At 37.8% G+C, this 21,783-nt stretch overlaps 1 protein-coding gene across 1 annotated transcript in view; it reads left to right on the top strand.

Annotated features, from left to right (window-relative positions):
* The window catches only part of FREM2 (FRAS1 related extracellular matrix 2), a 138,534-nt gene that overhangs the window by 109,176 nt on the left and 7,575 nt on the right, over positions 1-21,783 (top strand). Inside the window, exons 14-21 of the mRNA XM_062567080.1 lie at positions 498-801; positions 3,583-3,714; positions 4,922-5,253; positions 13,322-13,514; positions 15,772-15,876; positions 17,040-17,167; positions 17,271-17,405; positions 21,239-21,365. Of these exons, the coding sequence (XP_062423064.1) occupies positions 498-801; positions 3,583-3,714; positions 4,922-5,253; positions 13,322-13,514; positions 15,772-15,876; positions 17,040-17,167; positions 17,271-17,405; positions 21,239-21,365 (1,456 nt within the window). The remainder of the gene's footprint in view (positions 1-497; positions 802-3,582; positions 3,715-4,921; positions 5,254-13,321; positions 13,515-15,771; positions 15,877-17,039; positions 17,168-17,270; positions 17,406-21,238; positions 21,366-21,783) is intronic.

Raw genomic sequence — 21,783 nt, 5'->3', positions numbered from 1 at the left:
ATTCATTGTTTGTGACAAAATAGTTTGTATGAATATTCATATGCATTGAGGAAGGATTTGGTCCATCTGCACCTTCAGTTTATTTCTGACATCATTCATTATGCACAGGAATGTTTCCCTGAAATACAAAACAAATAGCAAGAAAACAACACAAAGAGCCTGAAATGTGAAATGTATTTACAACATTGGATGAAAGGGTGAAATTCAAGTTAAACTAGTATATGGAAGTGCAGTTTGTGCCTGCATAACCATGTTAGGTTTTGACCAATAAATCGTAATTTAAATTAATGATATTTTTCATTTCAATAATAATCATAATTAAACCTACTTCTAATTTAACAGAACAGTGATAAAAGCATCACTGTCAAAATAAGGTGTTTTCTTAAGAGATTTGCTGAAGTTATCAGTTCCGTGTTGCTGAGTTTCCTGACTCTTGATAAATTAAATTCCTTTGCCATAAAGCAAATAAATTGTTACACATCTGCCTTGTTCTGCAGGCTTGCAATCCTAAATATGAAGACTTTGACAAGACTGGTTCAATATGTGCCAGTGAGAACATCAATAATACTCTGACACAATACCGGTGGCTTGTGAGTGCACCCACTGGTCCTGATGGTGTTACTAGCCCGATGAAGGAGATTGACTTTGATACTTTCTTCACTTCCTCCAAGATGATCACACTAGACTCCATTTACTTTCAAGCTGGCTCTCGTGTCCAGTGTGCAGCTCGTGCTGTGAATTCAGATGGGAACGAAGGTCTTGAGCTTATGAGTCCTATTGTAACTATAAGCATATCAGAAGGTAAGATATCATCACCTGCTAAAAACCTCCTAGACTGCTTTTTGATCCTAAATTCCATCCTAAAGAATTCTGGTGGTACGACAAGGAGTTTTAATGTCACAGTCTTACCTTTTCTTCAGTTTCTTCGGTTGTTCCCTGAAGAAATTTCCAGAGATTTCCAGACTCAGAAAAACCTTAACTTTGATTGCTAAAGGAAAAAAAATACATCTTTGGAGGCAGAGCAAAAGCAGGAAGCGGTGTAAAATTCATTTTCTCAACACAGTGGAAAAGTGTATAAAGGGAATAGTTCTCGACTTCATTAGTCATCTTTAAATAGTTTACCACTAATAAACTTGTGTGTTCTGGAGAACAGTATTCAGTATGCATTGGAATTAAAAATTGGCTTTTATATTACCTGCGAGATTCCAGTGGAAGCTTGATTTCTGTTGGCTTTGAAACTGCAGTAATGGTGCAGTATGATGTCATTTTCTGTTAGGCACTGGAGAGTCCACCTGGAAGTGCTATTATGAATACCTAGACAGAAGAAAAGGTTCATTTGGCATTCATGTCTTAACAGACACATGAGAATCAGTACCAGAGAGAAACTTTGATTTGGCTTGGTTCTGTTACTGGAACCAACTGGTATCCAATAGCAGGGCATAGACTGAAACTTTTTCTATGGTTTGGTTATTCCTAATATTCACCCCTCCTCCCTCCTTATTTCTCTGATTTTCTGATAAATAATAAATGTTGAACTGATGCTGCATGCTTTCAGTCAGTGGAGATATTCTTGTCTACCTACTTATACTGAAGAGCATTACAAAGCAGGGGTGGAGAGCTGATATGCAAATAGTCTGATGGCATATGCTATTTTATCCTGGAAATGCAGATACTTCTGATTATTGTATAATCTGGAAAATGAGTTATTATCAGCAACCAAAGTAAAATTCCAAAACATTGTATTTTATTACTGTTCTGCAGATAATACAAATTCTTTATATTGTCTATGCTGGTTTTCTAGTTACATTAACTATTCTGTTTTTTATAAGATCTTACAGTACTTAATAATTTACCTGATGCTTCATTTGCATTATCTTTTTAATTTCCTTGGCCTTTCCAACTAAATATTTAAGTTAAAAAAATTGATTTCTGCTGAATTAGGGCTTTAAGAACTTGGATTCCATCTATTCTACAGAATTTCTATTTGTCTGCTTCCTTTATTCCATATTTTGACTGTAGGCTCAAATAACCTTTGTCTGATGCTACCAGAGTGTCCAAGAATCCTACACCCAAAAGAGGACTCTGTCTAAGGGTGTTGTCTACAAGATGCAGGGCCTCGCTTTTCAGAGAAAGACAACCAGGTGCTGTGTGAGCTAGTCTGGTTATGTGAAACAGACTGGCTATGCCAGTGTTATAATACATTACTTAGATTAGAAATGACAAATTAGCAGAGCTAATTGGTCTGTGCCCAGCACTGAACTGCTATGTGGGTATTACTTGCAATACCTGAGCTAACTCATTATGTAGAAGTCACTAATTCTGAAGACCATGTACAACGTAAGGGCAAAAAGTTAAATAGTGCTAGGTGCTATTTTGAAAGAAGGTTAATGGTCAAACAGATTGGACCAAATTGTGAATATTTTCAACTTTAAGGGTGTTTGACCTCCAGTGCACAGACTAAATTCTCCAAAGGAAGTCAGATTGCACAAAAAATTGCACTGTAGCCTCTTTAACATATCTTACTTGCATTTGAGAAAAAATAAGCCATCATTTGTGCAGAAGACAGATTTTGTTTTACCTTACACCATAAGGTTCCAACTTAACACCCTTGAGCCCAATGAAGTCCACCAGAAGATGACACCCTGCACTCCTCTTTTCTCATAACTCCTCAAGCCAGCAAAGAGCAGAACATGAACTAAGAGAACTGTTCTGATGTTTCACTTCTGCCAGCTTCTTTCTTAGGGGACCTTCAGAACCTTTAGCCATTCCATGACAGTGTGCATGAGAGCAGGATGAAGACACCACTGCGTTGAATCATGTGACTAGAAATTGCATGGATCTCTGATCATATGGTTAGCTTGTTACAAACCTAATCGGTTGATTTTACAAGCCAGGACTAATACTAGAAGAGGCTGCCAAAACTAACACAGGAACAGAAGGAAGTTATAGATTCTCCATCCTTGGAGAAATTCAAAACTCAGCTGGACAAAGCCTTGAGTAACCTGGTCTGACTTTGAAGCAGGTTCTACCTGGAGCATAGGATTGTTTCAGATGACTTCCAAAAGTCCCTTCCAACTCAAAATAGTTTATGACACTGTGATTCTAATTACATACTGCTCACTGAGGGAGCAGGAGGCTTCCTCATAGGAGGTCCTGGGAAGGTAGATACAGGCCCACGCTTTAATCCAATGCTAAAAGCAACTGAGTACTGATGAGATTAGATACGTGTGTAAGGGAGTGCAAGGAATTAAGGGATAATATGCCTCTGAGGACTTCAGTAAGGAAGTGTGGTACCTGCTGCTTACTTTGCAAGTATAGTGACACATGCAACTGAATATGTACAAGTGCAGTGTCATCACCTGGTTTTGAAAATGTGATACAGTTGATCAATGGTTTCTACTTGAATCATCATCTGTAGAAATTCCTGTTCAAACCTGTGATTAATGCTGCCCAAAGCATTTACTTGTCATTCCGGAAAATTGTCCTTGTTTTGAAAATCTATATAGTGGAAAAAATGCTTCCAAAATTAATGCAATGAATTATTTTGTCTGACCATAAAGTTGCTTCCTCTGTTTCCTTTAGGTCTTTGTCAACCCCGTATGTCAGGAGTAGTTGGAGCAGAACCATTCTCTGCCAAATTGCGTTATACTGGCCCAGAAGATCCAGATTATGCCAATCTCATCAAATTGACAGTCACTATGCCACATATTGATGGTATGATAAAACCAGATGTGGGTTATATAACAAGTTATTTAAGTTATTTGAGTTATTTTTTAGTCATGTTATTTGAAATAGCCGGTGTCGTCATCTAATCTTTTTAATGTATCCAGTCAGAGAAAAATGTCATAAACAAGTCTAGTTTGCAGCAAGTTGTGTAAGGTACTGTATTGATATATATTCTTTGATCTGAAGATTGTTTTCAGATTACTTGTACAGTTTACATAAATTGGGCTAGACCTACACTTTGTAAAACTCCTTTGAAGCCCATAGAGTTATACCAAGGAAGAAATTATCCTGTGGAGTATAAAGTGTTATGCAGCTAGTATTCTAAGAAAAATAAGTAAGTCTCCTTATACTCCTAGGTGTCTAAATATTGCTTATAGAATGCCCTTCAGAAAACAGAGTTTGATATAAACTTAGGAGCACTGCCTGTGCAATGTGTAGATGTTACTTTAATAGCTGGCCATGCATAATCTAACACTCAACAGAGACAGCTCAAGCTCTCCCACCCCAAAACTGCAAGTCACTAGCTGTTTTACTTGGAATTAATTATTTATCATGTTTTTACATTTGTAAGATAAATATAATGACACTCATTTCACAGGGGTTTTAAGTAACCTTAATGAATATTTATAAATTGTTCTATCAAGTTGTGCTAGATACAGTATCAACTCACTAAGTTGCACTACCTTTTGGGAAATCAAAATAAAATAATTTAAAAAATCAAACTTTTGCATTAAAAATGTACTTATTTTATCAATTGCTGCTCATTTTTAATTATTTGAGAATAATCTCTTTTATGTCCTATCAATAAACTATACTAGGTCTAGCTTGCAAAAATGTAATCTAAAATTATATTTCTGAAAACAGACCACCACTAAAGCTATCCTTGAAAAATACATAAGCCTTTTAATCACTTACATGCTTCTGAAAACTTCACTCAATCCTGATTGAAAACTATCTCAGGAAATCTATAATTTTTTTACTTGCTTTATCATAATATAAAGACTAATTATTATGAATAACATTCTCATATAAACTTAGGGTATCTTTATGTGAATTCTAAGGTACATTAATTATTATAAATTCAAAATACGGAAGTACTTCATAACATGCTTGGTGATTTGGCAAACTGTGGGCTAAATTAAAGAACTCTGGCCATTGAAAGTTTGTAACACTGCTATAATTTATTGCTTTTTAGGCATGCTGCCTGTTATTTCCACAAGAGAGCTCTCCAACTTTGAGCTGACACTTAGTCCTGATGGAACTAGAGTTGGAAACCATAAATGTTCTAACTTGTTGGACTACACAGAAGTAAAGACTCACCATAGTTTCTTGACTGATGCTACAAAAAATCCAGATGTGATTGGAGAAACCATTCCCTATCAGTACAGCTCAATAATTAGAGGCTCCAATACCTTACGCTTCTACCGCAATCTGAACCTGGAAGCCTGTTTATGGGAATTTGTTAGCTATTATGACATGTCTGAGCTCCTCACAGATTGTGGAGGCACCATTGGGACAGATGGACAGGTACCAAATTGTTACTTGATTCAGTAATGTGTTCTTAAAATGAATGATTTCCCTTTTAATGTACCTATGCTAGAAATAAGTCTTTTTAATATTAATTTAGTCTAAAAAGAAAAGTGTTCTTTTTTTCCTTACAATATATAGAGTTCTCCTAAGCCTGTCTTATTTCTTAAAGCTATCAATATCCATTAAATCCTAGTAGACTATGTGTGAAACCCTAGTCCAATCGAAATCAAAGGAATAAGTTCTTTTGAGTTAAATTTCCTAGGATTTTCACTCAATATAGTTTTACAATATTTTAGGACAAAACATCCCACTTTTACTGTATTATAAGCTACTTTAGTGTTTTCTTAGAATGAGAATGAGTAATATCAATGTTAGCACATTGATAATACTGGACTGTTTAGTATACTATTTAGTATTAGTCTTGATGTAACTATCTTAAAACAGAGCTAAAAAAGTAAATGAATGAATAAAGTGAAGGGCCTTCCTCCTAATAACAATGGACTGTACTGTCCTACCAGCTGTTTGGCCCTACTAATCTCTTGCTCTCTGTTAAACAAAACCTGTCAGTGCTGACAGCACAGTGGTTTCTTGTTACTCAGCAGAAAGTTCCTTGGGCAAGAAGCAAAAAGAAGCTACCAGTATGGGATGGCTAAAGAACAAAGCTGTGTAAGTAGTTTGAGGATTAAAACAAGGAAATAAGAGAGATCTTCAGATATCCCTTGGAAAATGCTTAGAAATCTGTAGTAATATGGAATCAAAAGGATGTAGCATTTCCTTTGCTGCAGTGACAACCAAGTTTATCCCCAGGTCTTCTCTGCACAATCACTTGCTTCGTAAGACTGTCTGACTCCACAGTATCCAGAGTACAAAAACTGTAGCTGTGAAGATCAATATTTTATGGCATAGAAAAGTTCCTTTGGGGAATAGTCCTATAGCCTGAAAGAAAGACTGGAAATGCAGTACTTTATTTCAGAAATATCCATCCACCCCATGAGAGCTATGTCGCAAGGCTAGCTCACTCTCCTGGGAACATCTTACCTGGTGAACCACTGTAAGAGATGGGGCCATTGTGTGAAATGGCCTTGCCTGATCTGCTTTCTAAAGGGTATTCGTCTTGCCAGTGACCCATCTGTTCCTCAGTAGGTTAAAATGGACAAATTCTTAGTTTTTCAGTCCCAAACGGCATGAGACTTTACACATGAGAACAGTGTGGTGTTGCCTAAAGAAACCTATGGGCAAGTAGAATAGCAGACAAAGCTGTTTTATTACTAACAGCGTAGGTGCCAATGGACATTTAAGATACTCAATCCCACAGGCTGATTTTTCTCTTCTTTTTATACTGACATGCCTAAATTTTACCCTGTGGGTAAATGCTTTCCTTTTCTTCCCCTTTTCACTAGAGACCATATACTCTCTAAAATGTAAGACCAGAACAACATAGAGCTTGTCCCCTTCTTAGACACAAAGACCTTCATGACTATCTCATCTCAGTGCTTTCTTCTCTATACTGGTTCTTTTTCTGTTATGCCAATTCAGGGTATTCTGCCCTGATGTTTGAAGCTCACTGTTGTTGCATCTGCTCGGGGCTGCTGTGCTACAAGCAGATCCTCCTACAGGTACATTCCACTGGAACCATGACCCTGTCAGAGAAGGGGAGGCATGCGAGTGGGGGCTGTAAGCCTTCCACATTCCCACAAGATAAAAATGACAGCAGTCTCCCCAGTTCTCGGAATGATTTCATTTCTTTAACTCATCTTTCCTTCGATTATCTCTTTATGCCCAGGAAGACATACAATAAGCAGCCGTATAGTCTTCTTTCCCACACAACACAATCATAAGCACACCAAGTTGCCAAGCGGCTGTCAGCCTATCCAGCTGCTTCTCCCACAGTGAAAAAGGAAGGAAGACATGTTTTAATCCTTTCTTTTCTAAGTCTTTTGTGCCCTACAGGGCCCAAAAATAAGACTGGGTGGTTAGTTTAGTTTAGTTTACAAATGAGAGTATAAATAAAACCTATATATGTTTGCATGGATACAGCAGACAAGAAAATAAGAAGCATTCCTATATTCTAGTAAATGAAAAAATACATATATTTGATTACAGAGTGAATGCACAATGGTAGTGTGGAGTAGGAACAGCGTTGAACTTGCTTTTCCAGAAGCTTTATGTATCTTAGGTAAGATCCCTCTCTTAAAAGTAGAGGAGGAACATGAGACATGAGACCCAAGGAACTGCAGCTAAAGTCATCCTTTAATGCCTTGTATGATGTGGCTAAAAGGTTACAGCATGGTAAGTGAAATATCAAGCTGAATTACTTCTTGCAGTGAAACATCACCCCACAGCTGGTATGCGCTTCACTGCCTTCCGCATTTCCCCCGCCTTCATTTAGTTCTTCTCCAAGTTTGGTCTTTATCTTCACATGACCCCCTCCAGCTGAGAGGGGAGGCAGTCATTGCCCTGGCTCTGTGGTTGTCACCATTGTTGGTTTTTTCTCCTTCAGTGAACAATTAATAATCCTCCTCTCTGAGAGGAAACTGGCAGCTATGGCTTTCACCATGGTTTCTTTAGCACACAAAGGAAGCTTAAGTTCTACCATACCAACAGAACAGATAAGGAAATAACAAAAAATCTCTTTGCCACATCCTGCTCCAACTGCAAATTTAGTAGCTTGGTATTCAAATTTACCAGAGAGATTTTGGCTAGATCTTTAATGCCAAATTCTGTCTGTCCATTCTAGCTCTCCAGTACCTCTGTGGTCAAAAAATAGCACTGATGATTCAAACAGAGAGATGTCACAACAGCAAGTGGCAAGAGCCTGGTGATGCGGAGCTTCTCTTTATGGGAGCTCCTGCTATAGCAGGGGAAGAAGATGAGGTTCAGTCAACAAAAAGTGAGGTGGGAGACCTGCAGCTGGTGTATTTCCTCTGGCAGTGCTCCTTGTGCTTGCTGCAGGCTGCAGCTGTCTTAACTTGTTCCCATGAACTCATGAACTGCCATAATACATTCAGAGAAGGTTTTAGTTTTCTTTTTTTTTTTTTTTCACATGTGACCTATTCTCTTTCTCAATTACCCTGTGCATGAGCAAACCCTGTGTGAGTTGCTAGCAGCATTTCTTTCAGTATATAGCTTTATGCTTAGTTCCTGGGATCAGGCCATATTCACCACATCTGAAAAATCAGGCATTTATATATCTAAATACAGATTTAGACGTGCAGTTTAATGAACTTATATTAAAAAAAATGCTCTCTAAATGAGCCAGTTCATTTGGATTAAACCTTTGTTCTTACTAAAATAAGGATCACCCTTGATGATTAGCAGCAACATTTTTCATTTGGACAACGTTTACTCACAGCCTGAAATTCAAGGTCTGTCTTCTGATGTAGTGAGACCTTAAAAAAATGAAAGTCACCTACATGAGAGATTCCTCCCTATGTCTTCAGGTAGTTGCTAAAGGTTGGACTGTGATCTCTGTCTGGACCTTACATTATGAAGACATCGTCAGAGTTAAATACTACAGACATCTCAGAATCTCAGACAGAGGTGCTAGAAAAATGGCAGACATTCTTCAAATAAAGTTTTTTAAAAAGAAAGTGAAAATCAAATAAGTGATTATCCTTTAATGGAGTATATATTGAAGTATTGGACTACACTTATTTAGCAGTGTATGAAGAGTCATTTGATCTCATTTCCTATGGTGGTAACTATTTACTTTAGCTAGAAAGTTTGGCATCTAAAGGCTTCTGTGTTATTCAGACCAAGTATTTATCTGTGGAAGTTACTTTTTCTCGTTCCAGTCCATTGCCCGACTTGGCATAGGGACTCAAGGAAATTACCATTCAAACAATTTTAACAATAACAAACAAGTTTTTAACAACAGCTAGTTATGCAAATCTTTGCCAGAAACAAGATGAAGAACATACACTAAAGTATTTTAATGTACAGATTGATAGTTTGAAGCTACTGTAGTTGTAGTTTGTTTTACCCTAACAAAAACAGTTACTTTTGGCCAAAACTCTAAAGTGTCTTTTTCAATATATTCAATTCCCATTTATACTACATATGTTATGGCATTGAAGCGTTTGGAAATTCCATATAAAAATAGATTTAAAAAACATCAATATATTGCCTCAGTTTATACAAGGCAGTTTGTAGAGTTTTTTTTTTGTTGTTTTTTTTTTTTTTTTTTATATATATAGAAACAGTATATTCCCAACTTTACTGGATCTAATTTTAATAAAATCAGATTTCAAGGGGAAAAGTCAGCTGTCCTAAAAATCTCACTAGCTGGTACATTTGGACAGAAGTTTCTGTTTTCAGATTTTTATGTCAGTCAGCTGTCACAATCAGGTTTAAGAAAACCCTACAAGTTGTATTCCTTTGACATCGAAGCATAGTAACATTCAAGCTTTTTTTTTTCTTCCAGCTGCAAACAGATGAAGTTAGTAAGTGCTAAGAACACAAAACTCTATTGTAATGTTATTATACCAGCTGTGTAACAAAGTCAGAGGTTAAACATTTCAAGGAGCTGGCATTCAGGGCTATGCTTCGTTCTCACCTCCATTCAGACTTCTTTGAACAAACCTACTTTGCATGTCACTTGTAACCTACCTGACCATCTACCTTCTTGGCAAAATCTTAGTTTACTGTTTTGTTTTTGTGTAAACAGCTGTTAAGTTAGCATTGTTAAGTTTGTGTGACTCAAATTCACAGAAACAGCAAGTAAATGCAATAGGAAATCAGGCTTAAGATAATTTGGACAAGAAAATTGCCGTCCTCATGAAAAGCTGAGTTCATTAGGAGATACAATATCAAACATGAAATGGTATTATTTCTAATTTCTAGTTCTGATTTTATCGGTATTAGCAGTGTGAGCGCGTACACGCACACACTATCTCTTTCTGTTACTCATCACATCCCAAAGTTCTAAGACCATTTTTCTGGGCCAGGTTCTGCCCTCTGGAAATCTAAGCCAGATAAATAAAATTCAGTACTAAATGCAGAATAGAATCTGTGCTCTGGAAGGCCTTAACTGAAAATATTTTTTGTTGCACATATTCTCACTTACTGTATGGCATATTCTCAAACCCATTGTTTTTCACTTAATGAAGTTTGCCGCTTGCATCAGAAAGGGGAACAAACAACACGTATAGAAACCTCAGTAAGATTTCTTAAGTGTTGAAAGGGAATTGTCAATGTTCAATAATAGGCTTTATGCTCTGATAATTTATCTTGTAAAAAAGTGTGTGAACTTCTACTTCCTACACTTCCTACATTTATATTGTGTCTAATATAAATGATGTTTTTCCTTCACACAAATTACTTTTGTGATGAGCTATTTGAATGATTTTCCATCTACATTTTTGAGATATTAATTGTAAGAATCTGTTCCTTGCTTGGAACAATATTTGCCTACTGCCTTCTTGATTTTTCCAGACATGACATTGTCACAGTGTATTAAACAATTTTCCCAGTTCCATCATCCTCCTTCTTTTTTTGCTTAGATTCAGGTGCAGCTGTAGAGTCTGTGTTCTCTTCTAGCATCACAAGGCTAAAAGTCACACCAACTCTCATAAGTAATTTTATTTTTTATTATATGAAATCAATGCTAATGAATAAAGGTTCATCAATAAAATTGCTAAAATTTCCTGTACATAGGATGCATACATACATAATGCACCTGTTGTGTCTCTCTGTAGCAGTTAAACTGATCCTGCACTTACATAGCTCTAAGTTACCATTTTGGTTTCATCAGTGTCACATCGAGATAAAATATGAACAGCTGGCTATTTTCATTAGGCTTTGCAGGCAGTGCTGGAAAATAAGATAACTCAATGGAAAGAATGTTTTTACATGTTCAACTAAATGACATTATTAATAGGGTCAGAGAAGTAGGGCTTCTCCATCATGTAACACATTCCACTGATTCATTTTCAGGGAAGGGTTCTGCTCACTTACTCTGACACAGTTTTCCTCTGCAATGAATTTCTTTATTATTTTAATTGTATCAAAAAGATCCTCTGTATTTGCTATACAATGTCCTGAGATATTTTTGTTCTGATGTCTGAAGAGTCATATATGTTTTACTTTTCATCAAGAAATGAGTTTTTAATTACTCTTAGGATACAAAAGATATTGGTTCAGTTAATCTCACTGGCTATCACTATTGTAGATTATCCTCTACACTTGTGAATGAGTGCCTGAAGAGGGACTCATGTGCATAAAAATTAAACCAGTTAATTTAGCAAGAACTATTTCCTCTCCTTACATATCATGAATCACACATAATGGCAGCTATACTGACATTCTAAGAACAAGAATAAATTCCTAGGGTAGGGCAAGCAACCCTACTGCACAGATGTATCTTACAGGTTTTGCTAAGAGAGAAGAGCCTTTAAATTTTAGGATCCCAAAAATGGAAACAATTCTTTGGCCCTCTGATTTCATATTTTCCCACAGAGCAGTGGTAATGTGTGACAAAGAAGCAGTGCTTCAAGCAGACTTTCCCCAGAACTAATTCTGTACTGCTGGATTTCTGTCAGTACAAATGGATTGAGCTCATTAACACTATGCCCTTGTTGAATGGAGGCAAGACAAGCCTAAAATGTTGCTTACAAACCCCATTAATAGATTGCCTTATGTACTGTGTACATGAATGATACTAAACATTTGCCATTCAGGAAAAGATTGGAAAGAAAAGTGACATAAGACATAGAGCTAGAAGAAATTTTTTTCATCACTGGATTCAGGCCACTGCTGTCAAGGACTTTAACTGTGTATAACATGGTGCCTATACTAGCAAAGTTCATCCAAAAACTGACAGAATTTCATAGCCATTACCACAATGAGAGTTAGAAGTTCTTCTGATTTTCTAGACTGAATTTAGCTTGTCCAGCTTATGCCCATGGCAGCACCATCTTTTGTCATCAGTAGTTCTTCTTCCCTGCCATGGTTATAAAACAGAGTTCTTGCTTCCTCTCAGCCTTGGTTGCACTAAGCTGAACAAGTCAGCTATTTACTATCTTCTCCAGAGACAATTTCTCCATTCTTGTGATTATGTTGATTTCTTTTTCTACAGTCTACAATGGCAATTAGGCTTTTTCAAGCATGGAGGATCAAAGCTGGTCCAGATAAGCTCTCTCTGGTGCTCTGTATGATGTCATGCATGTTTCCAATTTCCACTCCATTCCTCAGTTTATCTTAGGATCATAGCACATGAAGAGGGTAGGAAGGTCGTAGTTATGATATGATCAACTAACATACCAGAATCTTTTTTGTTCTCCATTGTTTCTAAATAAAGCCTTTCATTTCTAGAAGAAATCCTTGTCATGGGTTTCTATTACCTATACTTTATGTTTACAGAATTTCATCTCGGTTCTATTCTAGTTCTCAAGGTCATTAAATTTGCCCTCTCTGATATTCCAGCCCTCCTCTACTTTATCACTAAAAATTATATATCTTTTTTTTGAAGAAGATAATGGAAATATATTCTTTTTCCATGTACCTTCATTGGCAGATTTTTTTTGTCTTTTGTTCATAAGCAAACTGAATTTTATATCTTTTACTATCCAGTCACAGAGGAAGAAATAGTTCCAGAGATGAAAAAGTACAGTCCAAGGACTCTGTCTTGCAGTCAACTCAAGGCAAATTCAGGGTCGTTTAGTAGAGCGTGTTACAGGATAGTAATGTAAGAATGTAAGCAGTAGAGTTGGTTAAAGGGGAAATGCACAAGGATATTTTAAAAATATTAATAGTTTTCTTTTGTAGCCATTTCATCTAGGTACTTACAAAATGTAAACAAGAATAAGTCTTTTTTTTTTTTTTAATGTACCAGAGTAAATATTTGGTTTGAAATACAAAGAGGGAACTTGAAAGGCTCAGCTGAAATCCCTTGGAATGTGATGCTTTACTCATCATCTGTAATTTGGAAAACGAGAGAATTTAAGTCAGGCTCACGCCTGACTTAGTTAGTTCAAGATCTGTCTAGTTTTTCCCTTGCATTAGGATTACCTATAGAATTCTACCTTTTGCTACCACTAACCTAAATAAATCATTTTCCTTTTTATAGGTTCTCAACCTAGTACAGTCCTATGTCACCCTGAGAGTACCCTTGTATGTTTCTTACGTTTTCCACTCCCCAGTGGGTGTAGGAGGCTGGCAGCATTTTGACCTACAGTCCGAGCTCCGGCTGACTTTTGTGTATGACACTGCCATCCTGTGGAAGGATGGGATTGGTAGCCCACCTGAAGCAGAGCTCCAAGGTGGGTGTCGGATTTTGTTGCATCAGCTCATTGTTCCATTACTAAGATTATGATTTGCACACAGTAGGATGATTTTCAGTCATTCTAATACTAGAGAAAGATTTTATATCATTTATTATTAGTTGCAAACAATCTGTCATTGCCTAGCACATGACATGCTTGTTATGTTTCAAGTATGCATGCAAAAATTAAAATATTTGTTCTACTTCTTTTTTTGACATTACCTCAATGTTCATTTTATATTTATACTCTGTTGGCACACAAGATGTTTGCATTTTAATGAGAAAAACTGAAACTTTTCTGAGATACCTATTACTTTTTCCTGGTCATGAATGTACAATTTCAGAAAATTTTGCTATTTTAAAAATGTTAATTTTGAAACATTCAAAAGAAACAGACGTATATAGTGGATATAATCTGTCCCATGTGTTGAAGTAGTAAGCTGTAAAAGTAAAATATTCTTTAAGAGGGATAAATATTGCTGATAAATATTTGTGATAGTATTTTGTCCACAGGTAAAACAATATATTTATAGAATTTAGCTTTGCCAAAAGATGGCATATTTAAAAAATCCAGTGACATAGAACTATTTAGGATAGATTAAAATGTATGGTCAAAACTATAAGCTCCTTTGTTCTGTATGTGTGGATCTACTTAGTAGTGCCTAGCATTAAGTTTCAGAGATTCCATATGTGTCCCAACCTCAGGTAGAATAAAGGAGGCAGCTATGACTAAGTATGTACACTTAACAATCTTGGGACTACAGTGTGAGCATAAAAACATTTTTTGTTTCTGCATACTATAGCTGAACTACAGAAGTCATTGTGATACTGTTCCTGTCCTCCTATTAAGAATAAGAAATGAGGAGTGGCAAGGGGAATCTGCAATGCACAAGAAAATAGGCACATGTCATGCCTTGCATGAAGAATAAGCCACATGCTATAGATCATCTGACATACTAGTCACTGAATAACAGCTGGGCTAATCCCTGGTCTCAGCAGTTGTGTGGTGCATATAGGTCCCCATTTTACTGACTTTAATGCTTTAATTTCTTCCTCTGTTCAGTAAGCTGATGGCCCACATCAGATGATGCTGAACATTAACATCTCCCTTTGAAAATGGCAAGCACAGAACATATGATAAACATAGTGATGAGAATAGGCCCCCAACATACCCTGATCTGATTTGAGCAGTATAGAGTTAACACTTTTCCCTGCCATGCCTTGCACAAGGGACAGCTGTTGTTCTGAGTAGGGAGGGGTAAGTAAACTACTTCTCAGTTCACTTCTGTAGCACTGGTTACATATAATTGTCCTACAAAAAATCCACATAAAATTTTAAAGGAGTCAAGGTCTTCAATTTCTAATGGTCCAATATATGTATTTGGTGCAGGTGATTTTGTACAGGTGGTACACATTCACATTGGTGAATGTGTCAGGTTTCTAACACATCTATGAAGGAACTTTCCTGTTTTCTTCTTGCCCTTGCACACAGGCCCATGCTGCATCACTGGCTCTCTGCAAGTGAGCATTGCAGGAAATGGCTAAACTCTGGAACTTTGAATGGTTAGAGAAAAAAAGACTTGGATGCCAGCTACAGCAATATACCACTTTTGACATATAACAAACCTTTTAATCTGAGATTAGAAGTCCATGTTTCAGGCTAGATTCATGCTAGAAATGCCAGCAATACAAAATCTGTCAGAATGAGTTTCACGGAGTCAAGCACCCACAATCTGACTACCATGCAAGTCACAATTGACAGCTGCTACCACAATGCTGGCAGGTGTTGCCTTGGGACAGTATACAGGGAGGCAATGATAAAAAGAATCTCTGAGGCAGCTTTTATTGGTAGGAGTCAGCTTGAATACCTGTTGAAAACAAAAGGATTCTTCCCTCAACCGAAGCCCCTGGTAGCTGATTGTGCTGTTGCCCAAAACCAAATGTATTCTGTGCTGTGAACTTTTCTCAGTCTAGCAGAGCATCTGTGTGAGTCCTTGATAATATATGTAAAACCATGACTTTGCAGAGAAGTTCTGCATATACTTCAGAAGACTGAAGCACTATGAAAACTAGAGGCCCCTCTATGTAAATTCTTGCTTGAGAAGGATCTTGAGTCAACCCAAAAGATACCAGCAGGGCCCTTCCTGCATAGCTGATATGACAAGGGGAAATAGAAGATTTCTGATGTTAGTAAAAGTGCAACTTATTTGTCCTCTGCAAGTGAAATGATCTCTATGGATTGGTTCTGCTGGCAGGTTCTCTCTACCCAACCAGCATGCGTATCAGTGAAGAGGGGCGCTTAGTTGTCAACTTCAAGACTGAAGCCCGGTTTCATGGTTTGTTTGTGATGTCCCATCCTGGTAAGCTTAATCTACATTTTGGTAGTATCACAAAAAGAATTAAAAACAAAGTAATCCCCTCAGTATTTTATATGATTCATTTTTCTTATTTCTGCTACTGAAATCTGAATTTTTGATGTACTGTGAACTCCAGCTAAGGATTTAATCTGTGTTTAAAATTTCTTACTTGCCACTAATGATAGTAGTCATACTGGCAAACTTAATGAAATATACCTGAATCTGATGCAAAGTGGGTAGTTCCACTTGATCAAGAGACTGATTTATGAACGGTGAAGATGTAGGCATACTGTCCTGTAGGGATCTATAAACATACATTTTTAATCCAAAAGCTATAACTATCTGTCTATTTATGTTCCTCTCTGACTTGGTTAGCGTTAGAATTTCCTTTATAACTTGCAGCCTTTGTATGTTATTTATACCTGTTTCCAAGAATAAAAAAAGCTCTTGTAGGATCATTATATCACTCTATTGATAAAACATTCTCTCAGCCATTAAATTAGTCATTGCCAAAGACCTGCTCCTGCAATTTAATCTGTTTAAATTCCACTGCCTTTATTCAGAATAATCACAGGCGTAAGATTGTCTACAGACATACATCTGAGCATGAATGCTGGCAATGGAAAAGATTATCTAACTAAATTAAATCTGCTGAACAATAATGGGAAGGTAAAAATCATTTTAAGAAATCTCATTTAGTTTAACTTGGTTTTATTAACCCATAAAACTCCTTCATATTGATTCCACTTCTTGATAACTGTTCTCTACATGTTAGGTTTTGTATATCGTGCAGAGCTGAAAGAGTTACACTTCTAAGAGAAATTATTTTATGTTTTATGATTTGACATTCCAAGTTAAAAATAGGTGGGATTATAGATCTTTGCAATTCTACTTTTGCTGGTTTCCCTTTCTGTTAAATTTAATCTTCATACAGTCCTGGTTACATTGCCCAGAAGCAACTGCTTCATAGATACCTGAACAAGAGTCAGGGAGCACACCTACGTTGATTGTAATTGGTTTTGCTAGCTTCTGTTACTAAAAGCCAGTGACATATGGAGGTATTAATACTGACTTTGGAATTATGGGTTATGAATTATTGGGAATGTTTTTCAGACTCTGAGAGCCTGCAGTTAATTTGACAAACCTGTCTTTTGGCATGTTTCTAGCTTCATCTCTAACTTCAATGGTCATGTCAGCTGATCACCCAGGCCTGACATTTAGCCTCAGCCTCATCCGAAGTGAGCCAACATACAATCAGCCAAGACAGCAGTGGAGCTTTGTTTCAGATTTTGCGGTAAAACCTCAGCCTTCACTTCCTGTGTCTTCCTTTACCCCAAGCTGTTACTTAGAATGTTTCTGTAACAGCCATCTCTCTCTCTCTCTCGCACACGCTCCAGGTTCGTGACTATTCTGGAACATACACTGTGAAGCTGATAGCTTGTACCACTGCTCCACACCAGGAGTACAGCCTACCAGTGATCTGCAATCCCCGAGAGCCAATAACATTTGATCTGGATATCCGATTCCAACAGGTATCGTCTCAGTGTTATCTTTGTCATGTTTCCCTTTTATATTAATTCTCAAATTGCCTTTGGTGGTCCTATATTAATAGTGCTAGAAACTGAATTTACTTGCTTATCAACAAACTGAGTGAGGACTGTACATATTCTCTCTTGGTATTTAACCAATTTGACCAACTTGGAAGGACTCACAGTAGTGAGTATTGTACTATCACTATCCTCATTCTGAGAAGTCTTGCACATGCACAGCATTCAACCTCCCAGCTCTGCTTTATCCCACTACTTTCAGTGTCTCCTATCTCTAAATGCCCATAACTGTTTCCTGAAACACCTCTATAATCAGGATCCATGCTGTACTGAGATGGACAGATCTCCAGGGCTTTCTGCTTCTTGAGGCACCACATATCTCATGCGCTATAGTCCCATGGAGGTGGGATGTCCACCATCAGTGATTTGTATCATCCCTAATTGTCCATATGCAAAGTTGATGGCCATAGCAAATAGGCAGAAAGAATTTTGACGGTACTTTTCTCACCCAACAAATCCTAATGGATTATGTTTCTAAGAACTCTTGTTTAAAATACCTCAACTGTGCAAAGTACAGTAATGCATTGCCATTATGAGTCAGCCACTGGTAGCACAAAGACTTGCCTATGAAACTGAAATAAAAGTAGTAACTTAAAATAGGATGCTTAAGAGACGTAGTCACAGCTTTTTGCATAATATTTACCCACTGCTCACATGCCACTGCTCTTACCATTGTTACAAACTTCATGGCTAAAGTCCAGTGACTGTAGCTGAATATGCACTTTTTGTTTCCTATTCACCAGACATTTACTCCACAAAAGAAGAGCTTGATCAGGCCATGCTTGCTTTTCTTTCAAAACCACAGCTGGAAGCCAACTGTGTCAGTCAGGTGTTTGAAGCTGTGTGACTTGTAATCTGATAGTCTGAATCCAGGCATTTAAAAGGAAGCATTCCAAACAGATTAGAAATGATTTTTTTACTATTATTTCTGTGAAGAGGCTATGGGGATAGGGTTCCTCTCTGCAGAATAAAAATGGATCTATAAAAAATGTTTCAGCTAAATATTCTTGTTGTCAAACCTTGTTGCTCTATATTTCGGGGCCTTTACTACAGCAAAGGAATTCAAAGAACAATAAGCATGTCAGCTGAATAACTTGTAGCGGTAGTTTCTGTTGGTATTGTTATATTTCATTCCATCAGCCAACACATATCTCAAGCCGTAAGCCAGCAAAAATGTTTTTCTTTCTGTTTTCCTTTCTTTCTGCACACATTATATATATAATTTTTTATATATAAATATATATGCATATATACATGTACATATATATGTCAGCATTTTTTATTTGAGAGTGATTCTTTAGAGGCCTCTTACTCTTTTTTTCTTTTTCCTTTTTTTTTGGGGGGGGGGAATATATGTATCTTTCATATTATTTCCTCAACAATCTGCATCTTTTTGAATGCTGAGCTCTCCCCAGCACTTCTGTCCACCGTGTTTTTTTCCCTTTTGTTGTGTCTTGTACAGGGGTATAGGGATATACAGGGGTATAGGTTGCTTCCTAACTTACCTTTATGAAATATGAGGCCCACTGAGAACTTGCTACTGAAAGCGTTGATTTATTTAATTCCTGTAATGTGATCAAGGATGAACTATAGAAAATTGTGTCAAATATAAAAAGATAAATGTTAGCAATATTTTGGTGTGTTTTCACATATATGATAGCTCATATAACCTGTAGCACATCAGAAGAACTGATATTTATAAATAAGTCCTTAATAATGTGTACTTTCAAAAAATTGGCAGACGATCAGAAGCAAAGATAGAAGGAAGGAAGTGTAAGAAAGGTATAAAGAAGTAAATGGGATAGAGGAAAGAGGCTATGGTGAGTCAGAGGGAGACAAGATACTGAGCAGAAAATTGAACACAGAATATTTTTGTCATGTTACCCACACACATGAGTTGTCCTGGGCACATCTTTAGCTGGGATCTGTAAGAACATGGAGTGGGAAGAAATTAGCCTAGAATTGTACCAGGTATCATAGGAACAGATAACCCAAGGGTTCACAGAATCACAGAATGGTTGAGTTTGGAAGGGACCACTGGAGATCATCTAGTCCAACCTCCCTGCTCAAAGCAGGGTCACTTAGAGCATGTTGCCCATGGCCCTGTCCAGACAACTTCTGAATATCTCCAGAGAAGGAGACTCCACAACCTCTCTGGGCAGCCTGTTGCAGTGCTCTGTTACCCTCACAGTAAAGAAGTTTTCCTCATGTTCAGATGGAACTTCATGTGCTTCAGTTTGTGCCCACTGCCTCTCATCCTTTTGCTGGGCACCACTGAGGAGAGTCTGGCCCGTCCTCTTTATACCTTCTCTTCAGATACTTACACATGCTGATAAAATCCCCTCAGTCTTCTCTTCTCCAGGCTGAACAGTCTCAGCTCTCTCAGTGTTTCCTCATATGAAAGATGTTCCAGTCATCTTAGAGGCACTTTGCTGGACTCTCTCCAGTAGCTCCATGTCATAGAATCATAGAATCAGTAAGGCTGGAAGCGACCTCTGGAGATCATCTATTTCAACCTCCCTGCTCAAGCAGGGTCATCTAGAGCATGTTAGACAGGGTTGCATCCAGGCGAGCCTTGAAGATCTCCAGAGAAGGAGACTCCACAACCTCTCTGGGCAACCTGTGCCAGTGCTCCATCACTCTCACAGGGAAGAAATTCCCCCTCACATTCAGGTGGAACTTAGTGTGCTTCAATTTCTGCCCATTGCCTCTTGTCTTGTCACATGGGACAACTGAAAAGAGTTTGTCCCTGTCCCCTTGACACCCTCCCTTCAGATACTTGAGAGAGATATGTCTGTCTTGTACTGGAGAGCCCAGAGTTGGACACAGTACTACAGGTGTGGCCTCATGGCTGAATAAATTTCAGGGCTAAATAGAAAGGGAGGATTACCTCCCTCGACCTGTTGCTGATGCTTTTCCTAGTGCACCCCAGGATACCATTGGCCTTCCTGGCCACAATGGCGTACTGCCAGCTCTTGGTTAGCTTGCTGTCTACCAGGACTCCCAGGTCATTCTTTGCAGAGCTGCTTTCCAGAAGGTCAACTCCCAGTCTCTACTGGTGCATGGGGTTATTCCTACCCAGGTGCAGGACCCTGCACTTGCCTTTATTGAACCTCAGGAGGTTCCTCTCTGCCCAGCTCTCCAGCCTGTCCAAGTCTCTCTGAATGGCAGCACAGCTTTCTGATGTATCAGCCGCTCCTCCCAGCTTGGTATCATCATCAGAATTGCTGAGGAGACACTCTGCCCCTTCATCCAGGTCATTGATGAATAAGTTGAACAAGACTGGACCCAGTACTGATCCCTGGGTGACACCCCTAGCTACAGGCCTCCAACTAGATTCTGTGCTACTGATGACAACCCTCTGAGCTCTGCCTTTCAGCCAGTTCTCAATCCACCTCACTGTACACTCATCTAGCCTGCACTTCCCAAGCTTGCTTTGTGGATGTTATGGGAGATAGTGTCAAAAGCTTTACTGAGGTCAAGGTAGACAACATTCACTCCCTCCCCTACCCAACCAGTCATCCCGTTATAGAAGGCTATATACATAAAAAAGGTTGGAGAAGATGGTATGCTTAAAAAATATATATCAATATATGTCCAGTGCAAAGAACTCTTTTTATTTAAACTGTCTTATTACATCTAGATATTAATCAGCAAAGCTGATTGAGAGAGAAAATTGCACACAGGAGAAAATTGTGTTGTATTTTAAGAGAGATTAAAGAACGCATGTTGAAGAACCTTATGCTATTGTGTTTTAGGTCAGTGACCCCGTGGCTGCTGAGTTCAGCTTGAATACCCAGATGTTCCTTCTCTCCAAGAAGACCCTGTGGCTATCTGATGGCTCAATGGGCTTTGGGCAAGAAAGTGATGTTGCTTTTGCAGAAGGTATAATTGTGCAAGATCACAGATATTTAATGTGGTCCACTCTGTCAGGATCCTGTTTTGATCAAAGCAAGCTAGGAATAAGGGTTTGGCTTACTGCTTGTATTCTTTTGTATCTGCCTTTCCTACTTTGCAATTTACATCAGAGCTGTTGACTAATCTTCATTCAAACTGTTATGTCTGAAGGTTACAATACTGCTGCCACTTCTCATATGCAAGCACTTTTATAAACATAAGCTTAGCTGATAACAACATTTGTGGTTGCTAAGTGACTATTATACAATCTTTTTATTGTGTGTGAGGAAGATAAATTTGCCCAACAGAAATCAAAGTCAAAACTAAGATGGACACTCAGAATTCCTTAATATTGTGTTCAGACCCAGAAGAGGTTGTTTTTAAAAAACTGTGTGTGAAACAGTGA

Source organism: Rhea pennata, chromosome 1 (genome assembly GCF_028389875.1).
Source record: "Rhea pennata isolate bPtePen1 chromosome 1, bPtePen1.pri, whole genome shotgun sequence".
In the NCBI taxonomy this organism is placed as follows: Eukaryota; Metazoa; Chordata; class Aves; order Rheiformes; family Rheidae; genus Rhea; species Rhea pennata.
The sequence above is the reverse complement of the archived record's forward strand: the minus strand, read 5'-3'. Positions and strand labels throughout refer to the sequence as shown.